This window comes from Semicossyphus pulcher, unplaced genomic scaffold (genome assembly GCF_022749685.1).
Source record: "Semicossyphus pulcher isolate SPU_LCO1_2020_fin unplaced genomic scaffold, fSemPul1.0.p SCAF_6, whole genome shotgun sequence".
Classification (NCBI taxonomy): domain Eukaryota; kingdom Metazoa; phylum Chordata; class Actinopteri; order Labriformes; family Labridae; genus Semicossyphus; species Semicossyphus pulcher.
Window position 1 is genome coordinate 6,754,680 of NW_027211737.1, and position 21,315 is coordinate 6,775,994.

A 21,315-nucleotide genomic window follows, 5' to 3' on the forward strand; every position below is an offset into this window, starting at 1 on the left:
TACCTCGTGGTTTTTTGCCGGATCACAGTGATGTTGTGACCTCTGGAATGAAGCTCTTTGATGAGAACCATCATGTTGACCCAGTGGCTTCCATCCACAGGGAAAACAAGGACTTTGCCCCCAGGGCACTGCAACTTACACCACACATCCCCCCAGGACACAACACACCATATTGCACAAAAGGCGAAATCACTGTCCACCGCACAGAGATGCTATCAGGGCACACCTGCAGTTCCACCTGAGAAACTAAAGTTTCCTCAGCTGCTTTTCATATCATTGTAATATGAGTATCCTTGTAACATCTAACACGACCCAGTCTCGCAATAACTTCAAAGTCTTCCTTCTGCTTACCAGATATCTTTGCCTTAACTCCATACTCGCAAATAACCTCTGCGCACACCAAGATCCAATATAACATCAAGGGGAAGAACAATCCCGTTCTCCTGAAACAACTTAATACTCCACCCATGATGTCTGTGAATGATGGGGGGCCCCCACTTACCCAGTGCTCCACTACAACTTTGGTCCCTGTCTGAGCTTCCTGTTGGAGAAACAAAAAGTGTCCTCTATTTCTAAATGGCACTATTGTGGTTTCTGATAGTAGCCCTTATATGTCTAAGGCCACCCGTTCATATGGCCTTGATGCAGAGATAATCAAGGCCAAAGAGGGTAACACATCAGCTGGCCACTTGCCTTTCAGGGAACACATTTTTCAGATCCCAGCACCAACCACCCTGGCCGGTAGAGTCTGTGCTTCACCTCGGCCTGTACCATCTGTTCGGGAGCCTCACACTAACTGAATTGTTCAACTGTTTTAACTCATTTGGTACCAGGGATAACCAAGGAGAAGGGACAACCAACAAGCATTAAAGGAGCTGTCAAGGGCATTGTCTTTGTAGTTGTAATGGAATACCTTGAACTTAAACTAAACCCACCTTGAACTAAAACTAGAACAGCTAAACAAACATTCTTGAGTATTATTTGGTCATGGTCATTTTCATATATGATCATGGTCAAGCTAACTATTTTTGAGGACTTGTTCCAAAAGGATTTGTGTCAGAGAAGAAGTGATGTACAACCCACAGGTGTTGGTGTTAAGAATTCACATGCATGTATAAAAGGCAGACTCAAGAAATGTAATGTGTGCATTCAGCCAGACACATTTCTTGTTGCTGGGTTGATGTATCCACTTGCAAGTGTAATAAAACCACAAGTTGCTTTTCCTGTCGTCAGTCTTCTGATTTCTGATCTTTTCTGTTTGTTCCAGAAATTACCCCGACACAGGTTAAAAAGGTAGGTGTCTTTTTTGAGTCAATAGTTCCCTTTGTGATAATCAACAGAAAAGGCGAGACTTCCATCCTGCTTACTGACAAGAACCACAGGCGCCACCCCTGACAACGTGATGGCTGAATAATTTAAGGCTCGAGCATCTCCTTTAGGTGGTTCTCCTTCTATCACTCAGATAAGTGTGTTTTTTCAATCCATTGGTCCATACATGTCTGAGACTGCTAATCTGCCTAGGGTGTGCCTCAGGGATCTGTATTGGGTCTATTTTTTCCCAATATAAGTGTCCCAATCAGCAAAATTTGAGGTATCTTACATCACTATTATGCTGATGATATCCAGCTGTACATGTCTTTTAAGCCTGATGACACTGCCAAACTTTTTTGCACATTTGTCTGACTATCATCAATTATTGGATGTAACTTTTTACAGCTAAACACTGATAGGACAGAGGTCCTTATCAATAAATCTGATAGCATTGCTTTCAAGATTTCTAAGTGTGTTGGATCTTTTACCTCAGCTGCAATGTCGAACCTCAGAATTCTTGGTGTCATATTGATCAGGCAATGGTTTTTGATCAGCATAATAATTCAATGACTCTTTCATATTTCTGCCGTTTAAGAAACACTGCTACACTTAAATCTGCTGTTTACAAGCTGAGTAACAGATGCTCATTCAGGCTTTTATATTTTCCTGACATGACTACTGCAGTTCCCTTTTCACCTGCCTCAGGAAGTCTTCCATGGACTGCCAACAAATGGTCAAGAACCCTGCTGCAAGGCTGTTGACCAGGTGCAGTAGGTCAACTCACATTACGCCCATCTTTTCTTCCCGACAGAGTTGCTTCTAATACAATTCAGGATTTATTTTTAGGTCCTTGTTTGCACTGACAAAACCCTGCATAAGTGGGCACCTGTGTATTTCTGACCCTCTCCATCCCTACATTACCAGTAGATCTTCATTTTGTAAAAGGTTCTGTACCAAATAAATCACTACTTTAGTTTCAGTATCCTCTTTATAGGTATGGTAATCAACTTCATGGTTTATAATGTTTTTTGTATTTTTTGGGGTTGGTAAAAAGAACAGGTTTCCGTATTCTCATTGCCTCAGTGGTTGGTTCCTTACAATCACCTACTGTCGCGTTGACACGTCTCATTTCCTTGTCAAATCTATGCTATAATCCTGATGACTATGATGACAATGTTCAAAGGACATTAAATCATTTCTCCAAGTGCCTGAATATATTCTTTTTCAAGCCCCACCCTGTTCTTATCTATATGACGATCATTTCAACCATCTTTGGACTCAAAGTCCATCTGTGACCTTAAAGGAGAAGGAGAGGGCAAGACTGATAAGCAAGTTAATGAATGAAGGGATGAATGAGTAAAGTAAGAACATATGGGAGAAAACTGTATCACAAAGCTCAAATTAGGGTTGAATTAAAAACGGAACACTTGCCTGCATTTTAATCAAAAACGTTTCCTGTTACATGTCCTGACTGCCTGAAAATGAAAATGTTAAATAGATTATGTGTCAGTCAGCCTTTTTAAATGTTCTGTCATCACTGCAGGAATAAAAAAAACTCTGTCCTACATGTGAAAACATCCTGACACCATCTGCTGGTGACTAAATAACAAAGCAGCACTTCCTCATAATCATTTACCTTATGACACAGGTGAGGGGGAAATAAAATAAGATTTTGAACACATCAGAGATGCCATTACAGGGTGTGAGAGCTCTGCTGGAAAACACACAACTGGAAGATTTAAAGCGCTCCAACGTGGTGAGTCTTGCTTTTCAACAAAAATTTAAATACCAACTGATATGGCTGAGAAAATTGCTCTTTTTGAAAGTTTCCTGAGCTGCCATGTGTGTTCAGAGACCTTCAGAGATCCTGTGTCTCTAAGCTGCAACCACAGGTTCTGTTCAAGCTGCCTGACAAACTTCTGGGAACAAACTAAGAACAAAAACTGTCCCACTTGTAAAAGGAAATCCTCCAAAGAATACCTGATTATAGACTTTGCACTAAAGGAATTAGCTGACTCTTTTGCTGGGAGACAGAAAGCTGGATTATCTGAGACAGAAAAAGGAGAGAAGAAGGTGGAGGTGGTGTGTACGAAACATCAAGAAGAGCCTAAACTGTTCTGTCAGGATGAAGATAGAGCTGTGTGTCCTGTCTGTGATCCTTCTCACCATGAGACTCACAAGGTGATTCCTGTAGAACAAGCAGTCAGTGACCTGAAGGAGCAGCTGAAATCTGACTTAAAGTCTCTACAGGACAAGAGGGACAAATACAAACAAGCGGAGGAAACATACAATGAAGTGACTCAACACTCCAAGAAGCAGCTGTCGTCCACAGAGAGGCAGATCAGAGGCGAGTTCAACAAGCTCCACCAGTTCCTGAAAGAGGAAGAGGAGTCCAGACTGGCAGCTCTGAGGGAGGAAGAGGAGCAGAAGGGGAAGACTGTCAGCAGAGAGATGAAGAGGATTCAGGAGCAGATCTCCTCTCTGTCAGACAGTATCTCTGCTGTAGAAGAAGAGCTGCAGAAACACAACGTGCCCTTCCTCAGCAGTTATAAACACACTCAGACCAGAGCCAGAGTCCAGTGCTCAGAGTCAGATCCACAGCTGGTCTCAGGAGCGCTGATAGATGTGGCCAAACACCTGGGCAACCTGTCCTTCAGAGTCTTGGAGAAGATGAAGGACAGAGTCCACTTCAGTCCTGTCATTCTGGACCCAAACACTGCACACCGCTGTCTCTATCTGTCTGATGATCTGACCAGTGTGAGACATGGAGATACATATCAGCAGCTTCCTGATAATCCAGAGAGACACACTAAGTATCCCACTGTTCTGGGCTCTGAGGGCTTCAGCTCAGGGACACACAGCTGGGAGGTGGAGGTGGGAGACCATCCTGACTGGAATGTGGGTTTGGCTAAAGAGTCAGTTGACAGGAAGGGAGAGAGATGTGCTTCACCAGAATATGGAATCTGGTGTTTATCACATCGCAAAGGAAAATACACTAATAGTCTTTCTAAGACTGTCACGGTGAAGAAGAGTCTCCAGAGGATCAGAGTCCAGCTGGACTATGACAGGGGGGAGGTGTCCTTCTACGACCCTGAAGACATGACTCACATCTGCACTCACAGAGACACTTTCACTGAGAAACTCTTCCCATATTTTGGTGTTGCAGCAGCTGGTGATGCTAAAACAGCTGATGTCAGAATCCGTCACAGTGAGATTCCTCTGTGATGTTCATGGAGGGCGGTGAGGTCTGAGTGATTCATTCATGTTTTTATAACGGTGGAGGTTTCCTGTCAGTTACAGACAATTTCAGTTCTTTAAAGGTGACAATCATTTGATTGAAATGAACATGAAGGAGATGTAGAAAAATCACATGTTGTCTCTTTCAGTAAATGACATGGTGGCTCAGATTGTTCACTTATTGTTTCATATAGAAAATAGAAGCAAAGCACAGAATGAGACACCAAAGCAAACATGTAGGATTTATTATGTTTGTGAAGCCGTTTGGACAAAATGCTGTTTATGGCTTTAACGTGCTGCAAGAACTGATGATTCACATTTATTGGAATCATTTTATTCACTTAGATTTTTTACAGGAGTGAGGAAGAGTTTGAAGTTTGCATTCATCTCTTTTTATTTCACATATTGTTTCATTTGAAATCAAATAACCAGAGAAAGTCTCGTCTGACCGTGTTTATTTTTCATATTTTAAAATGACTGTTCATCTTTTAATTTTCTTACATTAATTTCTGTTACAACATTGAAACTTTTTGAACGTTTGCTTTGATCAAATGGACCAAACAGTGAATCTTGATGTAATAATTCAGCCGTTATTTGAATATGTTTGTCATAAAATGCAGATCGGACATGTTTGTTTGGTTATTTGACTTTTATCCAGATAAACTCAACTTGTTTCCTCTTTTGTTTCTTTAACTTTAGAAATGTCTGCAGAAAATGTTCGATAACGTCGGACACAGTTTGTACAGTCTCAATCCAAGATGGCGCCGCGGACGGCAGCCTCGGCGCTGCGCTCTTAGGCGTGTAGCTTTCAGTTGAATACTTCATGTTTAATGCTTGTACATAGAGAGCCAAGTTAAACCGGAGTCAAACTCCTTGTATGTGTACATACCTGGTGGAGAAAGCTGATTGTGATCGAGTGTTTCTGTTTCAGGTTCAGTCAAAATGAGAGAATCTAAAAAATGTAAGAAAAATGTTTCAATCCATCAAATATTGACTTCATTGTGAGAATTAGAGCTGAAGCCATTTTTTCTGTCATCAATGAATCTGTTGATTGTTTGTGCAAATAAAATATCAGAAGCAGCTGACAAAAAAGTCTCATTTCCAACAATAAGCGTTAATAATGTGGCCTGCAAAGCTCTGACTGTCTGTGAGACGTGGATGTTGAATCTTAAAGGCGTGTCGCAGTGCTCACTCTAATCTTGATCTCCAACATGAATCTGGATCTTTAGGATTTAAAAGCAGCATTTATTTGATCCTTGTTAAACATTTATGGAGGCGGAGCTGCTGTTTGTTCCTGTGACTTTATGATAACTGTCACTTAGATGTGAAACAACTCATCAGCACATGAGTCTGTGACTGAAGAGCTTCAGGATTCACACTGGATAACTGTGGATTCACTTGATGTCCTATTAAACTTCATGTTTTCTACCTGCTTAGTGAATATTCTGCTCTGAACCTGAACCAGGTCGTCCATGTCCCGACTTACTTCTATCAATAAGAATCACAGCTGTTGTGCAATAGTTTGTGTTTGCAAACACAGAAACTGATTGACTTTTCTATTGAAATGATCCTTTTATTGATAACACCTTAACACATGTTGTGAAGTTAGAGAAACACGTGGAGCACGTAAGAGAACAGAGCAATAATCCCAAGAATCAGAGAACTAGAGGATTCATACTTTTATACAGAAGAAACCCAAAGTGACAAAAAGAGACGTGTGGAAAGTAGAACGAGCCGACTGCAGAGAAATGATTGAAGGAGGTTGGAAACAGAGGGAATGGGAGAAAGAGTGACAGACACCCGACGAAGAGAAGCCAGCTCAGTGTTGTCAGTGCAGCTTAGTCACTGGCTGGAGAAAGAAGACGGCAGAGGTTCAGGGCGAACACAGCGGCTCCACATGATCTCAGTAACTCTTCATTGCACTAAATAGCTGACAGGAAGGCAGCAGAGGAGGACACTTATTGTAGTTTATATGAAGAGCAGCACAATTCATCATTTACAAGCATGATTTCAGCTTTGATCAGTCACACAGAATCCTGATTTATCAGCTGTGTTGGTTCATTTGATTTAGTGAAGAAAGTCAAAAGTGTCTGCAAACAGTTTCTGGTAGAAGAAGAAGAAAGGAGAAGGATTTTGTTCCCCATAATCAATGAGGAAAACAATCATGAATCGACATCATGATCATCAAGTCAAACTGTAATCAGGACGCTCATTCTGCTCATAACTGATCAGCTCTAATCAATAATTATAACAAAGGCTTTTTCTTCTTCTACACTGATAAACTGCTGTTGTCTCTGACTGGATCGTCTGTTCAGTTTGACGCTAAAGTCAACTTATTGTGCAGCTACATTAGAAGCATCAATCTGCCATCCATGTGTGTGTGTTTGTGCTTTGCTCTGTGTGAGTGCGCCCCCTGCTGGAGCTCAGCTGCTGCTGCTGCTATAAGAGACACGCAGGCTGAGTGAAGCAGCAGTTCACTCTCGGTGCTGATGGTCAACAAGCGCTCCTCGTGTTCCCTCAGCTGCGTACAAAAGTCAGCTGTTCTGCACTGACAACACAGAGCTCCGTAGAAAAGCGTGCAAAATAAACTTCATCACATCTTCATCGTCACCGTCATCGTCCTCATAGTGCCACAGCATTTCATATCATCATCCTAATCACCGTAATCATCTTCATTAGATCATCTTGAGACTAAATAGTTGTATGCACTTTAAAAGCAGAGAAAATAGACAGAGAAAGGTCGAGTAGAACAGCATTCAGTAGAAAATGAGAAACCAAATAAAAAGGAAAACACCAAAAAACAAGTGTCCTGTTGACTGCATGCAAACAAAATGCTACTCTGCTAGTTAGCTGCAGCTGTGTAACACTGTGTCCTCCCTCGTGTTAAATATGTCAATCTTATTATATTGACCTTCAAGGCGAGTAAACACACTAAGAAGAACAGAAGAACAACACTTTGTACTGTACATGCTGCTATTTCTTCTTTTTCCAGAAATAGCGGAGGTGGAGGGCCGTGACTGGTTAGCACGATCACGCATAAACACTTTATCAGGATATCACAATATATCCTTAAATCAAGATTTGAAATGACTCTTGTCGAACTAGACAATTGTAACATTGCCCACCCTTATCATGCAGTGTGTATATTCCTGACGCTATTTATCCTAATGTCTCCTCACATGTTGCTCCAGGTTTTGTGCACCTGCGTCTCTGCGTCCTTTCGCAAGGGACGCAGGTGTGGCAAAAAAAAACTGTGAGGCCAGTGAGAGACTGTGAAACTGGCCTGATGGTGCTCTGTCGTCATTTTGAGTGTTTTGGGGGGTTTTTTTTACATGTTTTCCATGAACATTTCTGTTACTTTACAATGAAGATTTTCTTGTACTTTTATGTGCTTTTGTGTTTAAAGAAGAAATGTTTCCTTCCCACTAACACGAGCTTTATTTGTGGATTTAGATTTAGAAATAAAACACTTACTTGTAGCATCCAGTGGAAATGAGCGTTAGCCGGGACTGATGGTCTAATGCCTTTTTATTGACCGTCGCTGAACTTCTTACATTATGACCAACGTAAGAGCTAAAATAGAAATTAAACAAACAGAAGACACAGTCAAAGTTCTGTTAGCATCATAAAGTCACAAAACACAGTGGAATCGCTTGCCACAAATAAATACATTAAACATAGGCTACCTTGTTGCCACTCTCGACCGGAGCTAAACCTTTTTCGTATCCTTCTCTCTCTGTTTATCTTTATATTTTGTTTCTTTCCCCGTGTTCTCCGTTACCTTTCCGTTTACAACCGTGTAGTCTTTCTCGTCTCGTCCTTGGTTACGTGCAAAACATTGTTCAGGATGAAGTTCCGGTGACAACAGGAAGTATCAAAATAAAAGCATTCTAAAACGTAGATTTCACAGATCAAAAGCACACTGTGTTAGGGGGTCATTCACATTACTTTACATTGCTTTTCACTGTTCTAGGAGAAAATGTCATTTGATCAAATGACTCGGGTTGTGTAACAAATGACTTGACAAAGTGATTATTATTCATGACATATTACAAAGAGAGTATGACATTTCCCTTTTTTTATTTGAAACGTTTCATCTGAAAAGTTTGTCAAAAATCTGTTAATAAACAAATGAAACCATCTGCTGGTAAACATGTTCACTGTTGGTTATTAAAGTGACGTCATGATCTGTAATCTATAATTCATAGGGACACAGATTTGGTTAATCCTGCTGTTAAAGAATAATCCACAGATCAGAGAAAATAGCTAAGATACTTTCTCTCCTCCAAAGTTACCAAAGCTTTCATGCGACTTTAGACACCTTTAGAGATTTTCTGCTCTTTCTCCGACCCAAAGGAGTTTACAGCTGATGGCAGAAATACTGACAAAGAGGATATAAGAGGAAAGAGATTTGAGGGAAGTTGGACCTCATGTCTGATCAACCTGCTGTTCATTAATCGTCCACCAGAGAGCAGACTGTTAGTGTGTCGTCTCTGCGTCTCTGTCACTTTAACAGAAAGGGACAAGTCGGGTCGGTGTCAGGTTTCATTGTTCACCATGTTTATTTCTGACTTTTGCAACACTTAATGATCTTAATAAACATCATGTCTTTTATGAATATAGAAGCCAACATGTTTTTCTATAAGATATTCTCTAAAGAATATCAGAGCATAATGTCCGGCTTATCTTGAGCATTTGATCTCATCCAGAAATTCTTGGAATGCTCAACAATTTGTTTTTTTAAACTTAATTCATGTTTCACTTTGAACGCTGCAACCTAAAGTTAGACTATTTGTTATCCTTAAAAGAATGCAGAGACACTAAAACAAGATTTATTTATTGTTTTAAACCATAAATGTGATCATTTGTTATTTTGTTTTGCAGTTGTTAATGCTATGATTAATATTAATCTAATGCATGAGGGCATAAACTCAAGTCCTCCTGTCACCCTGAACAGGAAAATAAAGGTTTCGTGAGAGAGTAACGGAATAAATGGATAAATGAGAAATGCTACACCCGGCCAAGGGGAGACCGGAGCGCAACATAAAGGTGACCCCCTCCTTTTCCTCACTCCCAAGGAAGACCAGTCAAACGAATATGCAGTCCACGATCTTTGATTTATTTTATCAGACACAAAACAACAAACAGAACCTCTTACCTAAAACCAAATTATCTTACTTCAATAAAGAAAATACAAAGTTCTTACCTAACTCCCTAACAGAAAACAGAAGAAAAAAAGAAGCGGCTACTCTCCCCTACCACTACCAGGACTGCTCTTCAGATTTTGAATATATATTTACAAGTTTGATAGACTCACTGACGCTATCATCCACTTCTCTCAAAGACGCTGCAACACTACGATCGGGTTGGGAATGAAGGAAGAAGGCGGGGCGAAGTCTACTTCTACAGCCCGATTTTAAAACAGGCGCGATCAGCTTTCGTCCAATCATCATCAAGCAATCTGCAACACAGCAAAGAGAGAAAAAAACACACACAGAGAGCTACCAGCACCCACCCCAGACAAGGAGGCAGAGCCACATCATTACACTCATTAACAATACAACAGCTGGACTCATAACATGACTCAGTCATCACAGTAAATGGGGCAACGCCTGCAAGCTAGTTCAGCCCCACCACCACCCCAGCATCCACCTGTAGGCTCCGAATAGGGGGTTTAAGATATTATCTCATCACTCCTCAATTACTGCATGTAAAATAAATCAGCGAGGAGTGATGAGGTCGGAGCCTAGACGCAAAACAAGCTATGTTCTGCTGCAATAAACATTTCAAACTAAAACAACGTGAGTTCTCTGACTGAAATACATGTGAACATGAGAGGGGAACATGTCAGACAGGTGGAATGAGGGTAGAATTAAAATGGACCATGTTCCTACACGATGGGCTGACAGACTGTCATCAGGAGAAATGTGCTGCACGTACAGAAACAAAGCCAGCACAAACATATTGGTTTATACAGCTGAATGAATGATTCCTTTAATTACGTATCAGCTCAGTATGATCTGGAAGACTGTTTGATGATTTTTTATTATCATTAATTAACCAAACTGATTTCCTCTCACTAATGTTTGCGACACAAAAGTTCAATAATGCATTCTGCACATGTTTTATTCATGTAAAGTACATGTACACACATTCAGTTACTTTTGTGTGAGGACAATTCCACCAACGTTTTCCACTGACTGCCTTTAACTTGTTGTGAACATCCATCCATGATCATTATCCTGTCCAGGGTCTCTGGGGGGTCTGGAGCCGATCCCAGCGGGGTACACCCTGGACAGGTCGCCAGTCAATCACAGGGCTGACACAGAGAGAGAGACAGATAACCATTCAAACTCACGTGCAATCTTAAGAGACCAACTGACCTAACGAGCAGGTCTAATGTAGAGGAAGCCGGAGAGAGAGGACAACATGCTAACTGCACACAGAAAGGCCCCCTAAGTCTGAACCAGGATTTGAACCTGTATAAAAAGATGGACGACATGACAGCTCCCTAAAAGTGAAGTCAAACCCTCTCTATCGCCCCCTGCTGACTGGCTGCAATATAGGTCATAAAGCCCGCCTCCTCCATGTTAACAGATGGGACATGAGTCAAACTATGAAATCAATGAATCAAAATACACGTTAAATAAATGTTTCCCAAACATGGTTTCTGTCATTAAAGTTAGTTCTTATCATGCTGATTTATATCCAAGTGTTCATTTTTAAATTTTTATTAAGTATTAAGTATTAAGTTTATTTTTAATTAGTTATTTGATGCTGTATGAAGGATGATTGACAGCTCGGTTGACAAATCTGGCTCCTGCAGCCGATCAGTTCCTGATTAGCAGAGTAGAGGAGGATCGGCGAGAGGAGACGTAACTAAAACAATCACTACAGTCAGTGAAGTTTATATACCTGTGAACGTTAACCTCAGACCAACACAAGAAGCTGTTCTGCTGACGCTGACGAGCGGGATCCTTGCTGCTTTTTCGGTAAGTTAAGTGTGTGTTTGGGTTAGCGGAAGTGGCTACGGCGGCTCCACCTGCCGCTCTCTACTGCGCAACTCTGGCTTTAAATGACTTCACCATCCCAACGTGGCAGCGCCTATCATGGGGGCTATTTGGGCTTTAATTTTGTACAATGAGAGCAGATGGAGAAGTGTCGTCCATCTATATATACAGTCATTGTTGTGAACCAGTGACGTTAGCTGTGAGGCTACAGCTCTGATCACTGCAGAACCGTGTGAATGAAATGAATGTAATGTTGCTCTTACTGTACAATGTGGTTGAAAATGTCCACACACGTAAACTGCTGGGACAAATTTATTTTAATGTTTTTTGAGAAATAATGAGACTGTGTTTTAAACAGTTATTATTATTATTATTATCATTCATATTATTATTATTATTATTATTATGCTATATCTATCATATTTAGTTTCATTATCGGGGGACTTTTGAGGAATTTTGCAATGAAATAAAAAATAGTGTTAAAAAATCAGTTGTTCTTCGGTTATGTTACAACAATTTGATCACAAGGAAGTTTAAGTATAAAATCATTGAGCTCAAAGGTCGGGCATTAAACCATACTGTAACACAAAGTCACAAAGTCTAAAGATAGTGAGAGTTGTTATCAGCAACACAGCAGAGCAATAAAATAATGTTTCTAAAGTTGTTTTCACGTATGAATTTATGAAAGGCTTAAATGAGCAAATCACTATCATTTATAAACACACACACACACACACACACACACATCCTTTGTGTTCTTTAGCTTTACATGTACAGTCAGTGTAATCTCATATTTTGTTGTCACAAAGTAAAAACCTGCAGCAATATTTTGGAGAAATCTAATTCTTCTCCTTCTTGTCAGTGTTTCACATTTCTCACTGTTCAGTTCAGATCGTCACAGAGGGAAGCAGAGAAGCAGAAACAAGTTGGGTTCAAAGTCAACTTGAAAGTCTGCCAGGTTCTTTATAAATAAAACCAGATTACTGCATTTACTATCACTAATGATTAACCAATGAAAGAGGTTGGTTGATTGAAAGTAACTTCTGACATTGTTAAACAGAGCCACGTCGCCTGAACACTGTGGGAGTTTTTCATCAAGAACAATTTTGGAGGGAGAACGAATGGCTGAAAAAAGCTCTGAAAGGAGCAGAAAGTAACTTGGTGAGTCCGACATTTGAAGACGATTTAACTACGAACAGAAATGGCTGAGAAGATCGCTCTTGTTAAACATTTCCTGAGCTGCCATGTGTGTTCAGAGACTTTCAGAGATCCTGTGTCTCTGAGCTGCAACCACAGCTTCTGTTCAAGCTGCCTGAAAAAGTTCTGGGAACAAGCGAACAACAAAAACTGTCCTATTTGTAAAAGAAAATGCTCCAAAGATAACCTGGTTGTGAACTTTACACTGAAGGATCTGGCTGACTCGTTTGCTGGGAGACAGAAAGCTGGATTATCTGAGACAGAAAAAGGAGAGAAGAAGGTGGAGGTGGTGTGTACGAAACATCAAGAAGAGCCTAAACTGTTCTGTCAGGATGAAGATAGAGCTGTGTGTCCCGTCTGTGAGTTTTCTCTCCACGTCGGTCACAAGGTGGTTCCTGTAGAACAAGCAGTCAGTGACCTGAAGGAGCAGCTGAAATCTGACTTAAAGTCTCTACAGGACAAGAGGGACAAATACAAACAAGTGGAGGAAACATACAATGAAGTGACTCAACACTCCAAGAAGCAGCTGTCGTCCACAGAGAGGCAGATCAGAGGCGAGTTCAACAAGCTCCACCAGTTCCTGAAAGAGGAAGAGGAGTCCAGACTGGCAGCTCTGAGGGAGGAAGAGGAGCAGAAGAGGAAGACTGTCAGCAGAGAGATGAAGAGGATTCAGGAGCAGATCTCCTCTCTGTCAGACAGTATCTCTGCTGTAGAAGAAGAGCTGCAGAAACACAACGTGCCCTTCCTCAGCAGTTATAAACACACTCAGACCAGAGCCAGAGTCCAGTGCTCAGAGTCAGATCCACAGCTGGTCTCAGGAGCGCTGATAGATGTGGCCAAACACCTGGGCAACCTGTCCTTCAGAGTCTGGGAGAAGATGAAGGACAGAGTCCACTTCAGTCCTGTCATTCTGGACCCAAACACTGCATACCCCTGGCTCCATCTGTCTGATGATCTGACCAGTGTGAGACATGGAGATACATATCAGCAGCTTCCTGATAATCCAGAGAGACACACTAAGTATCCCACTGTTCTGGGCTCTGAGGGCTTCAGCTCAGGGACACACAGCTGGGAGGTGGAGGTGGGAGACCATCCTGACTGGACTTTGGGTTTGGCTAAAGAGTCAGCTGACAGGAAGGGAAAGGTATTTGCTTCACCTAAATATGGAATCTGGTGTTTATGGCATGGTGATGGAAAATACTTTAATGGTCTTGGTGAGACTGTCACAGTGAAGAAGAGTCTCCAGAGGATCAGAGTCCAGCTGGACTATGACAGGGGGGAGGTGTCCTTCTACGACCCTGAAGACATGACTCACATCTACACTCACAGAGACACTTTCACTGAGAAACTCTTCGCATATTTCAGTGTTGCAGCAGCTGGTGATGCTAAAACAGCTGATGTCAGAATCCGTCACAGTGAGATTCCTCTGTGATGTTCATGGAGGGCGGTGAGGTCTGAGTGATTCATTCATGTTTTTATAACGGTGGAGGTTTCCTGTCAGTTACAGACAATTTCAGTTCTTTAAAGGTGACAATCATTTGATTGAAATGAACATGAAGGAGATGTAGAAAAATCACATGTTGTCTCTTTCAGTAAATGACATGGTGGCTCAGATTGTTCACTTATTGTTTCATATAGAAAATAGAAGCAAAGCACAGAATGAGACACCAAAGCAAACATGTAGGATTTATTATGTTTGTGAAGCCGTTTGGACAAAATGCTGTTTATGGCTTTAACATGCTGCAAGAACTGATGATTCACATTTATTGGAATCATTTTATTCACTTAGATTTTTTACAGGAGTGAGGAAGAGTTTGAAGTTTGCATTCATCTCTTTTTATTTCACATATTGTTTCATTTGAAATCAAATAACCAGAGAAAGTCTCGTCTGACCGTGTTTATTTTTCATATTTTAAAATGACTGTTCATCTTTTAATTTTCTTACATTAATTTCTGTTACAACATTGAAACTTTTTGAACGTTTGCTTTGATCAAATGGACCAAACAGTGAATCTTGATGTAATAATTCAGCCGTTATTTGAATATGTTTGTCATAAAATGCAGCTCGGACATGTTTGTTTGATTATTTGACTTTTATCCAGATAAACTCAACTTGTTTCCTCTTTTGTTTCTTTAACTTTAGAAATGTCTGCAGAAAATGTTCGATAACGTCGGACACAGTTTGTACAGTCTCAATCCAAGATGGCGCCGCGGACGGCAGCCTCGGCGCTGCGCTCTTAGGCGTGTAGCTTTCAGTTGAATACTTCATGTTTAATGCTTGTACAGAGAGAGCCAAGTTACACCGGAGTCAAACTCCTTGTATGTGTACATACCTGGTGGAGAAAGCTGATTGTGATCGAGTGTTTCTGTTTCAGGTTCAGTCAAAATGAGAGAATCTAAAAAATGTAAGAAAAATGTTTCAATCCATCAAATATTGACTTCATTGTGAGAATTAGAGCTGAAGCCATTTTTTCTGTCATCAATGAATCTGTTGATTGTTTGTGCAAATAAAATATCAGAAGCAGCTGAAAAAAAAGTCTCATTTCCAACAATAAGCGTTAATAATGTGGCCTGCAAAGCTCTGACTGTCTGTGAGATGTGGATGTTGAATCTTAAAGGCGTGTCGCAGTGCTCACTCTAATCTTGATCTCCAACATGAATCTGGATCTTTAGGATTTAAAAGCAGCATTTATTTGATCCTTGTTAAACATTTATGGAGGCGGAGCTGCTGTTTGTTCCTGTGACTTTATGATAACTGTCACTTAGATGTGAAACAACTCATCAGTACATGAGTCTGTGACTGAAGAGCTTCAGGATTCACACTGGATAACTGTGGATTCACTTGATGTCCTATTAAACTTCATGTTTTCTACCTGCTTAGTGAATATTCTGCTCTGAACCTGAACCAGGTCGTCCATGTCCCGACTTACTTCTATCAATAAGAATCACAGCTGTTGTGCAATAGTTTGTGTTTGCAAACACAGAAACTGATTGACTTTTCTATTGAAATGATCCTTTTATTGATAACACCTTAACACATGTTCTGAAGTTAGAGAAACACGTGGAGCACGTAAGAGAACAGAGCAATAATCCCAAGAATCAGAGAACTAGAGGATTCATACTTTTATACAGAAGAAACCCAAAGTGACAAAAAGAGATGTGGGGAAAGTAGAACGAGCCGACTGCAGAGAAATGATTGAAGGAGGTTGGAAACAGAGGGAATGGGAGAAAGAGTGACAGACACCCGACGAAGAGAAGCCAGCTCAGTGTTGTCAGTGCAGCTTAGTCACTGGCTGGAGAAAGAAGACGGCAGAGGTTCAGGGCGAACACAGCGGCTCCACATGATCTCAGTAACTCTTCATTGCACTAAATAGCTGACAGGAAGGCAGCAGAGGAGGACACTTATTGTAGTTTATATGAAGAGCAGCACAATTCATCATTTACAAGCATGATTTCAGCTTTGATCAGTCACACAGAATCCTGATTTATCAGCTGTGTTGGTTCATTTGATTTAGTGAAGAAAGTCAAAAGTGTCTGCAAACAGTTTCTGGTAGAAGAAGAAGAAAGGAGAAGGATTTTGTTCCCCATAATCAATGAGGAAAACAATCATGAATCGACATCATGATCATCAAGTCAAAGTGTAATCAGGACGCTCATTCTGCTCATAACTGATCAGCTCTAATCAATAATTATAACAAAGGCTTTTTCTTCTTCTACACTGATAAACTGCTGTTGTCTCTGACTGGATCGTCTGTTCAGTTTGACGCTAAAGTCAACTTATTGTGCAGCTACATTAGAAGCATCAATCTGCCATCCATGTGTGTGTGTTTGTGCTTTGCTCTGTGTGAGTGCGCCCCCTGCTGGAGCTCAGCTGCTGCTGCTGCTATAAGAGACACGCAGGCTGAGTGAAGCAGCAGTTCACTCTCGGTGCTGATGGTCAACAAGCGCTCCTCGTGTTCCCTCAGCTGCGTACAAAAGTCCGCTGTTCTGCACTGACAACACAGAGCTCCGTAGAAAAGCGTGCAAAATAAACTTCATCACATCTTCATCGTCACCGTCATCGTCCTCATAGTGCCACAGCATTTCATATCATCATCCTAATCACCGTAATCATCTTCATTAGATCATCTTGAGACTAAAATAGTTGTATGCACTTTAAAAGCAGAGAAAATAGACAGAGAAAGGTCGAGTAGAACAGCATTCAGTAGAAAATGAGAAACCAAATAAAAAGGAAAACACCAAAAAAACAAGTGTCCTGTTGACTGCATGCAAACAAAATGCTACTCTGCTAGTTAGCTGCAGCTGTGTAACACTGTGTCCTCCCTCATGTTAAATATGTCAATCTTATTATATTGACCTTCAAGGCGAGTAAACACACTAAGAAGAACAGAAGAACAACACTTTGTACTGTACATGCTGCTATTTCTTCTTTTTCCAGAGGGGGGTGGAGGGTCGTGACTGGTTAGCACGATCACGCATGAACGCCTTCATGTAACCTTTGACCTTTACGTATAAAAAAGGGCATTAACACTGGTACTGGATGAGACACGAGTACAATACGACGACTCAGTGGTTCAGCTGGAAAAAGCTGTTTGAAAAAACTTTCATCGCCTTAAAAAAAGGCTTTAGGAGGGACAGTTCACACAAGATACAATCCAGAACATGTGACCTCGACTCTGGCACTGATATGAACCTAAGTGAAAAACAACTGGACACAACAAAACAGATAATGTCAGAAAAGAAATTCAATCTAAAGTTAAGAAAATAGCAGAAAACAGAAATTCACGCCATGTTGGTCGTCACAGAAAAACACATGCAGGATGCAAAATGGACGTACTATCCCTTTAAAACATGTCTGACATGGAGCAGTGTCCCTTTTGAACAACAGACAGTACTAGCACAAGTGCATGAGCTGTACAATATTAAAACATATCAAGGAGGAAAAAAAGCACAATAAAAGTATCCACTAAAATAAATAAATAAATATTCAAAATAAATAGAAACCTGAGGACTTTTCACCAAACCGACTGCCCGGTCTCTTAATATCTTGGTCTGACCAATAGGGGCGAGACACACGTGAAGGCAGCCAATGGTGCAAGAGCAAAAGACAGAGGAGCCGATCGCAGGTCAAACCCTGTAAAAAACAGTTTTCAGTGCTGCAAAGTCCATCGGATTTATTCCGCCACCCCCTGGCACGAAGCACTTTGAATCATAAAAAACTGATCATACATGAAAAACAAAACACAAGAGACACACATCAAATCACGAGGAGACAAAAAGTCCTTGGGGACCGATATGTCCTCTGAAATAAAACCTCCTCCTTCCATCTCTCACGCAACACACACCTCCGAAAAAATAAAGAGGAGCAATGGATGTACTGTACATGCTTGCAGACACACACACACACACATTATATTGCACCCTGTAGCGATGGACTGCCCTGTAACGAGGAAGAGCCCGACGCAAACACTCTTGATTGTTTAATACTGGTATGAGCTTTACGGAGCACGATGGGGTTTAGGAAATACTACAAAAGTTTTTTTTATCTCAGTGCAACAAGAAAAAAGAGTTTTCTCATCAGCACGGAAGCCGAAGCGGACGTGCATCCAAACATTTTTACTTTATAAAATACAGTTTTTCTGTGATAACGTGTCATTTCTGGTTGTTTTCTCGCAATCTCAACTTATCTATCTCAACTCTGCACTGCTGCAACGTCAGATGATCATAATGTGTATCTCCAGAGTTGCAAAGGCACAAAACAAACAGGCTAAACTTACCTCATTAGTGCGAGCAATGGTAGCATTGCATGTCCTGGTCTTGTAATATCACAGTGACCAGACTTTTGTTTTGTTTTCTAGATCGCCAGAAAATGAATCCGTTATCCCGAGATAACAAGAAAAACAAGTTACTACAGGAAAACAGAGTGAAAAAATGTGTGGATGCATGTCCGCTAAAGGCCTCCGTACATCTGTCAACGAGCAGGAAGATGTTGTGTAGAGTCCTAGATGGAAACAAAATACTAGAATACATATGCAAAATGTCTGAATGCATTAAGCCATCTCCAAAAATGATGTGTTTCATATTCCTTACACTCCAGCCTGGATTAGAGTATTTTAACAGGACAGACGTGTTTGTGCTTATTGGTTTAGAATAAAGCAAAGCCATATTATTGTATTATATTATGTTTAAGCGTCCAGTTAAACCTGATCAAAGATCAGCCGAGTCCCGGACTCAAAGCACACCATATTTTACTTTGAAACAACAATGGGACTTGTATTAAAGCAGCCTTTCATGCTCTTTCACTATGCTGCCTCTATGAAGTCAAACTGTTTCCTCTGATGCATGTTAACTAACTGTTCTTAGCATACGCTGTAATATACCAAACTGTACGGAAGAGTAGTTTAATTTTGCATTCGGAGAATAAAGTCTAAACGTCGAGAATAAAGCTTGATTTGCAGGATCTGTGCTAGGAATAAAAATAATAAATCAGACGAGGAAGATTTTTGCAATCGTTTCAAATTGATCCTCAAATTTCGCTTGCATTTTTTCACATCAGCTTCCTCCTCAGATTTATTCGTACAAAATTATTCACATTACATTACAGTTTCTTCTCATGGTGGCACTAGTTCCCTGTAAAAAAAAAGGGATATGTTGCTCGTTTTCTTAAGCATGTCTGAAGGGAGGAATTAAACTTAAAGCTGGAAAAGTAAATTCACAACTTGTTTTGCATTGTGATTGTTTTGAATGTTTTAAATGTTCTCGTTTTTTGAAGCAGGAAGACATTAAGTTTAGCTAAACCCAGCCCGCGTTTACATCACAACGACAGGGAAAAATAAAGTTCCCTCCAACTCCACAGAGCCAATAGCTGTGTCCCAATCTGGGGGCTGCAGCCTTCGAAGGACGTATTTGAAGGATGATTGCGGCTTTGAAGGCTGTTCCAACTACAAGGCTCCTTCGGATGCGGCTGACATTTGCGTCCTCCTGTTCCCGGGCCCAACGTATCCTGAGATTTATTGTGTGCCAATTCTAATAAGATGGACTCTTACGCGGCTGAGGAGTACACTTTAAATGTAAAAGTTTTTGGGTATCAACTCAATCGAAAAGCTCGCTTTACATGTTAAAGAAAAACTGAAATAATAGGTTAGTTATGCTAGCTAGTAAGCCCGCTAGCTAAGGGTAAGGGCGGGAACAGCTGATGACACAAACAGGAACTCCTCCGTAGACCAGACAGTCTCGTTTCAGTTCGGCTTTAGTGGTCTAAACAGGATACGACTGACGCAGCCTGCGCAGAGCGTCTCCTTCGAAGGATGCAGCACCTGAATTGAGACACAGCTATCATGTGAGAACGAGCACACACTACATGTCTGGCTGACTTAACCACGGTCTCACATACACACACACACACACACACACACACACACACACACAAACACACACACAGAAAAGGACTCAATCTCAACATTAACCAACGAACCATCAGACAACCTCTCCTTCCAAAACAAAACAAAGAAAAGAAACAAACAAAAACACAAAAGAGGGTAAAAAAAAAAGACCCAAAGATAAGAGATAAGCAAAAGAAAGCAAAACAACACACAAACAAACAAAAGCTTGTTGACCATGAGTTTGGGCGCAATATTATAGCAAACATACAAGAAGCAAATTACAAAACTGCCAATATAATTTCCACTTAATAGCCACAATAAAAAACAGCTACTGTTAATAAGGGAAAAACATGCTTCCTTAAAAAGATAGAGAAAAAAAATCCTTCAACTCTAGAAACCACTGGCATCAAGAATTTATAATTATACAAATTACATATACAATTGCAAATGTGTAATAATCATAATATAGTAATGATAGTAATAGATTTGACTTAAAACTTTACATACTGTATTTCCAGTGCAGTGTTTATACACACGTGTGAATTCACAGGAGGACAGGAGGGTTCACAAAAATTGTGGGGACTAAAGGGGGGTGGGGAGCACAGGACAAGGGCTCACACCTGCTGAGTGCTGAAACACCCCCACCCCCACCAATCACCCAGTGTGCCAGAGGGACGAAGAGGAAGCAGAAAGGAAGGATGTTGAGCTGCTGATAGAAGATGTTGTGGGGCAGGTGACAGACAGGGGGCAGTAGTGGTAAAAGAAGAGATGCATGCTGGGGGTTGAGTCTGGTGGGTTTGTTGTTGAGGGGCGAGCAGCCCCGTCCCCAAACTGACACTGGACTTGTTCTTTCATCCCTTCCTCCTCCTCCTCCTCTCTCTCTCTCCAGCTGAGCACTCCCGACAGGCAAAACTTCAGCATTCAACCCTGAGAAGGAAAACAAAACAACAAAAGTATGAACGAGAACAGGGCAGCACATACTTTAAAATAAAAAGGAAAAGTTCAACACTATTGGAATCAGCCAATTAAAGACCATCTCCAGTCATGTTTTAAGACATAAAATGTTCTGCTAAAAATAATGAATTGTGTCTGATATGTTTTTTCTGCAAAAAACGTTTAATTACGAGTGAGGGTAAGATGGATCGAGAGATTGACAGGCCCATCGGTGCAGCATCAGC

General features: G+C 40.9%; 3 protein-coding genes across 4 annotated transcripts in view; 2 read left to right on the plus strand and 1 right to left on the minus strand.

Moving 5' to 3' along the window:
* The first annotated feature begins 3,108 nt into the window (after positions 1 to 3,108).
* On the plus strand, positions 3,109 to 5,563 carry LOC138610668 (nuclear factor 7, brain-like). The gene has a single exon (XM_069683467.1). The coding sequence runs from the start codon at positions 3,109 to 3,111 to the stop codon at positions 4,534 to 4,536; it is 1,428 nt and encodes a 475-aa protein (XP_069539568.1). The 3' UTR covers positions 4,537 to 5,563.
* Positions 5,564 to 12,759: 7,196 nt separating this feature from the next.
* Positions 12,760 to 15,215, plus strand: LOC138609871 (nuclear factor 7, brain-like). The gene has a single exon (XM_069682543.1). The coding sequence runs from the start codon at positions 12,760 to 12,762 to the stop codon at positions 14,185 to 14,187; it is 1,428 nt and encodes a 475-aa protein (XP_069538644.1). The 3' UTR covers positions 14,188 to 15,215.
* A 1,186-nt stretch (positions 15,216 to 16,401) lies between these two features.
* The window catches only part of camk2b1 (calcium/calmodulin-dependent protein kinase (CaM kinase) II beta 1), a 93,982-nt gene continuing 89,068 nt past the window's right edge, over positions 16,402 to 21,315 (minus strand). For both annotated transcript variants that reach the window (XM_069682541.1, XM_069682542.1), the window contains one exon: positions 16,402 to 21,064. The gene's annotated coding sequence lies outside the window, so the exon portion shown is untranslated. The remainder of the gene's footprint in view (positions 21,065 to 21,315) is intronic.

Coding starts and splice junctions, on each gene's coding strand:
- LOC138609871 (XM_069682543.1), top strand. CDS start 12,760: ATGGCTGAGAAGATCGCTCTTGTTAAACATTTCCTGAGCTGCCATGTG.
- LOC138610668 (XM_069683467.1), top strand. CDS start 3,109: ATGGCTGAGAAAATTGCTCTTTTTGAAAGTTTCCTGAGCTGCCATGTG.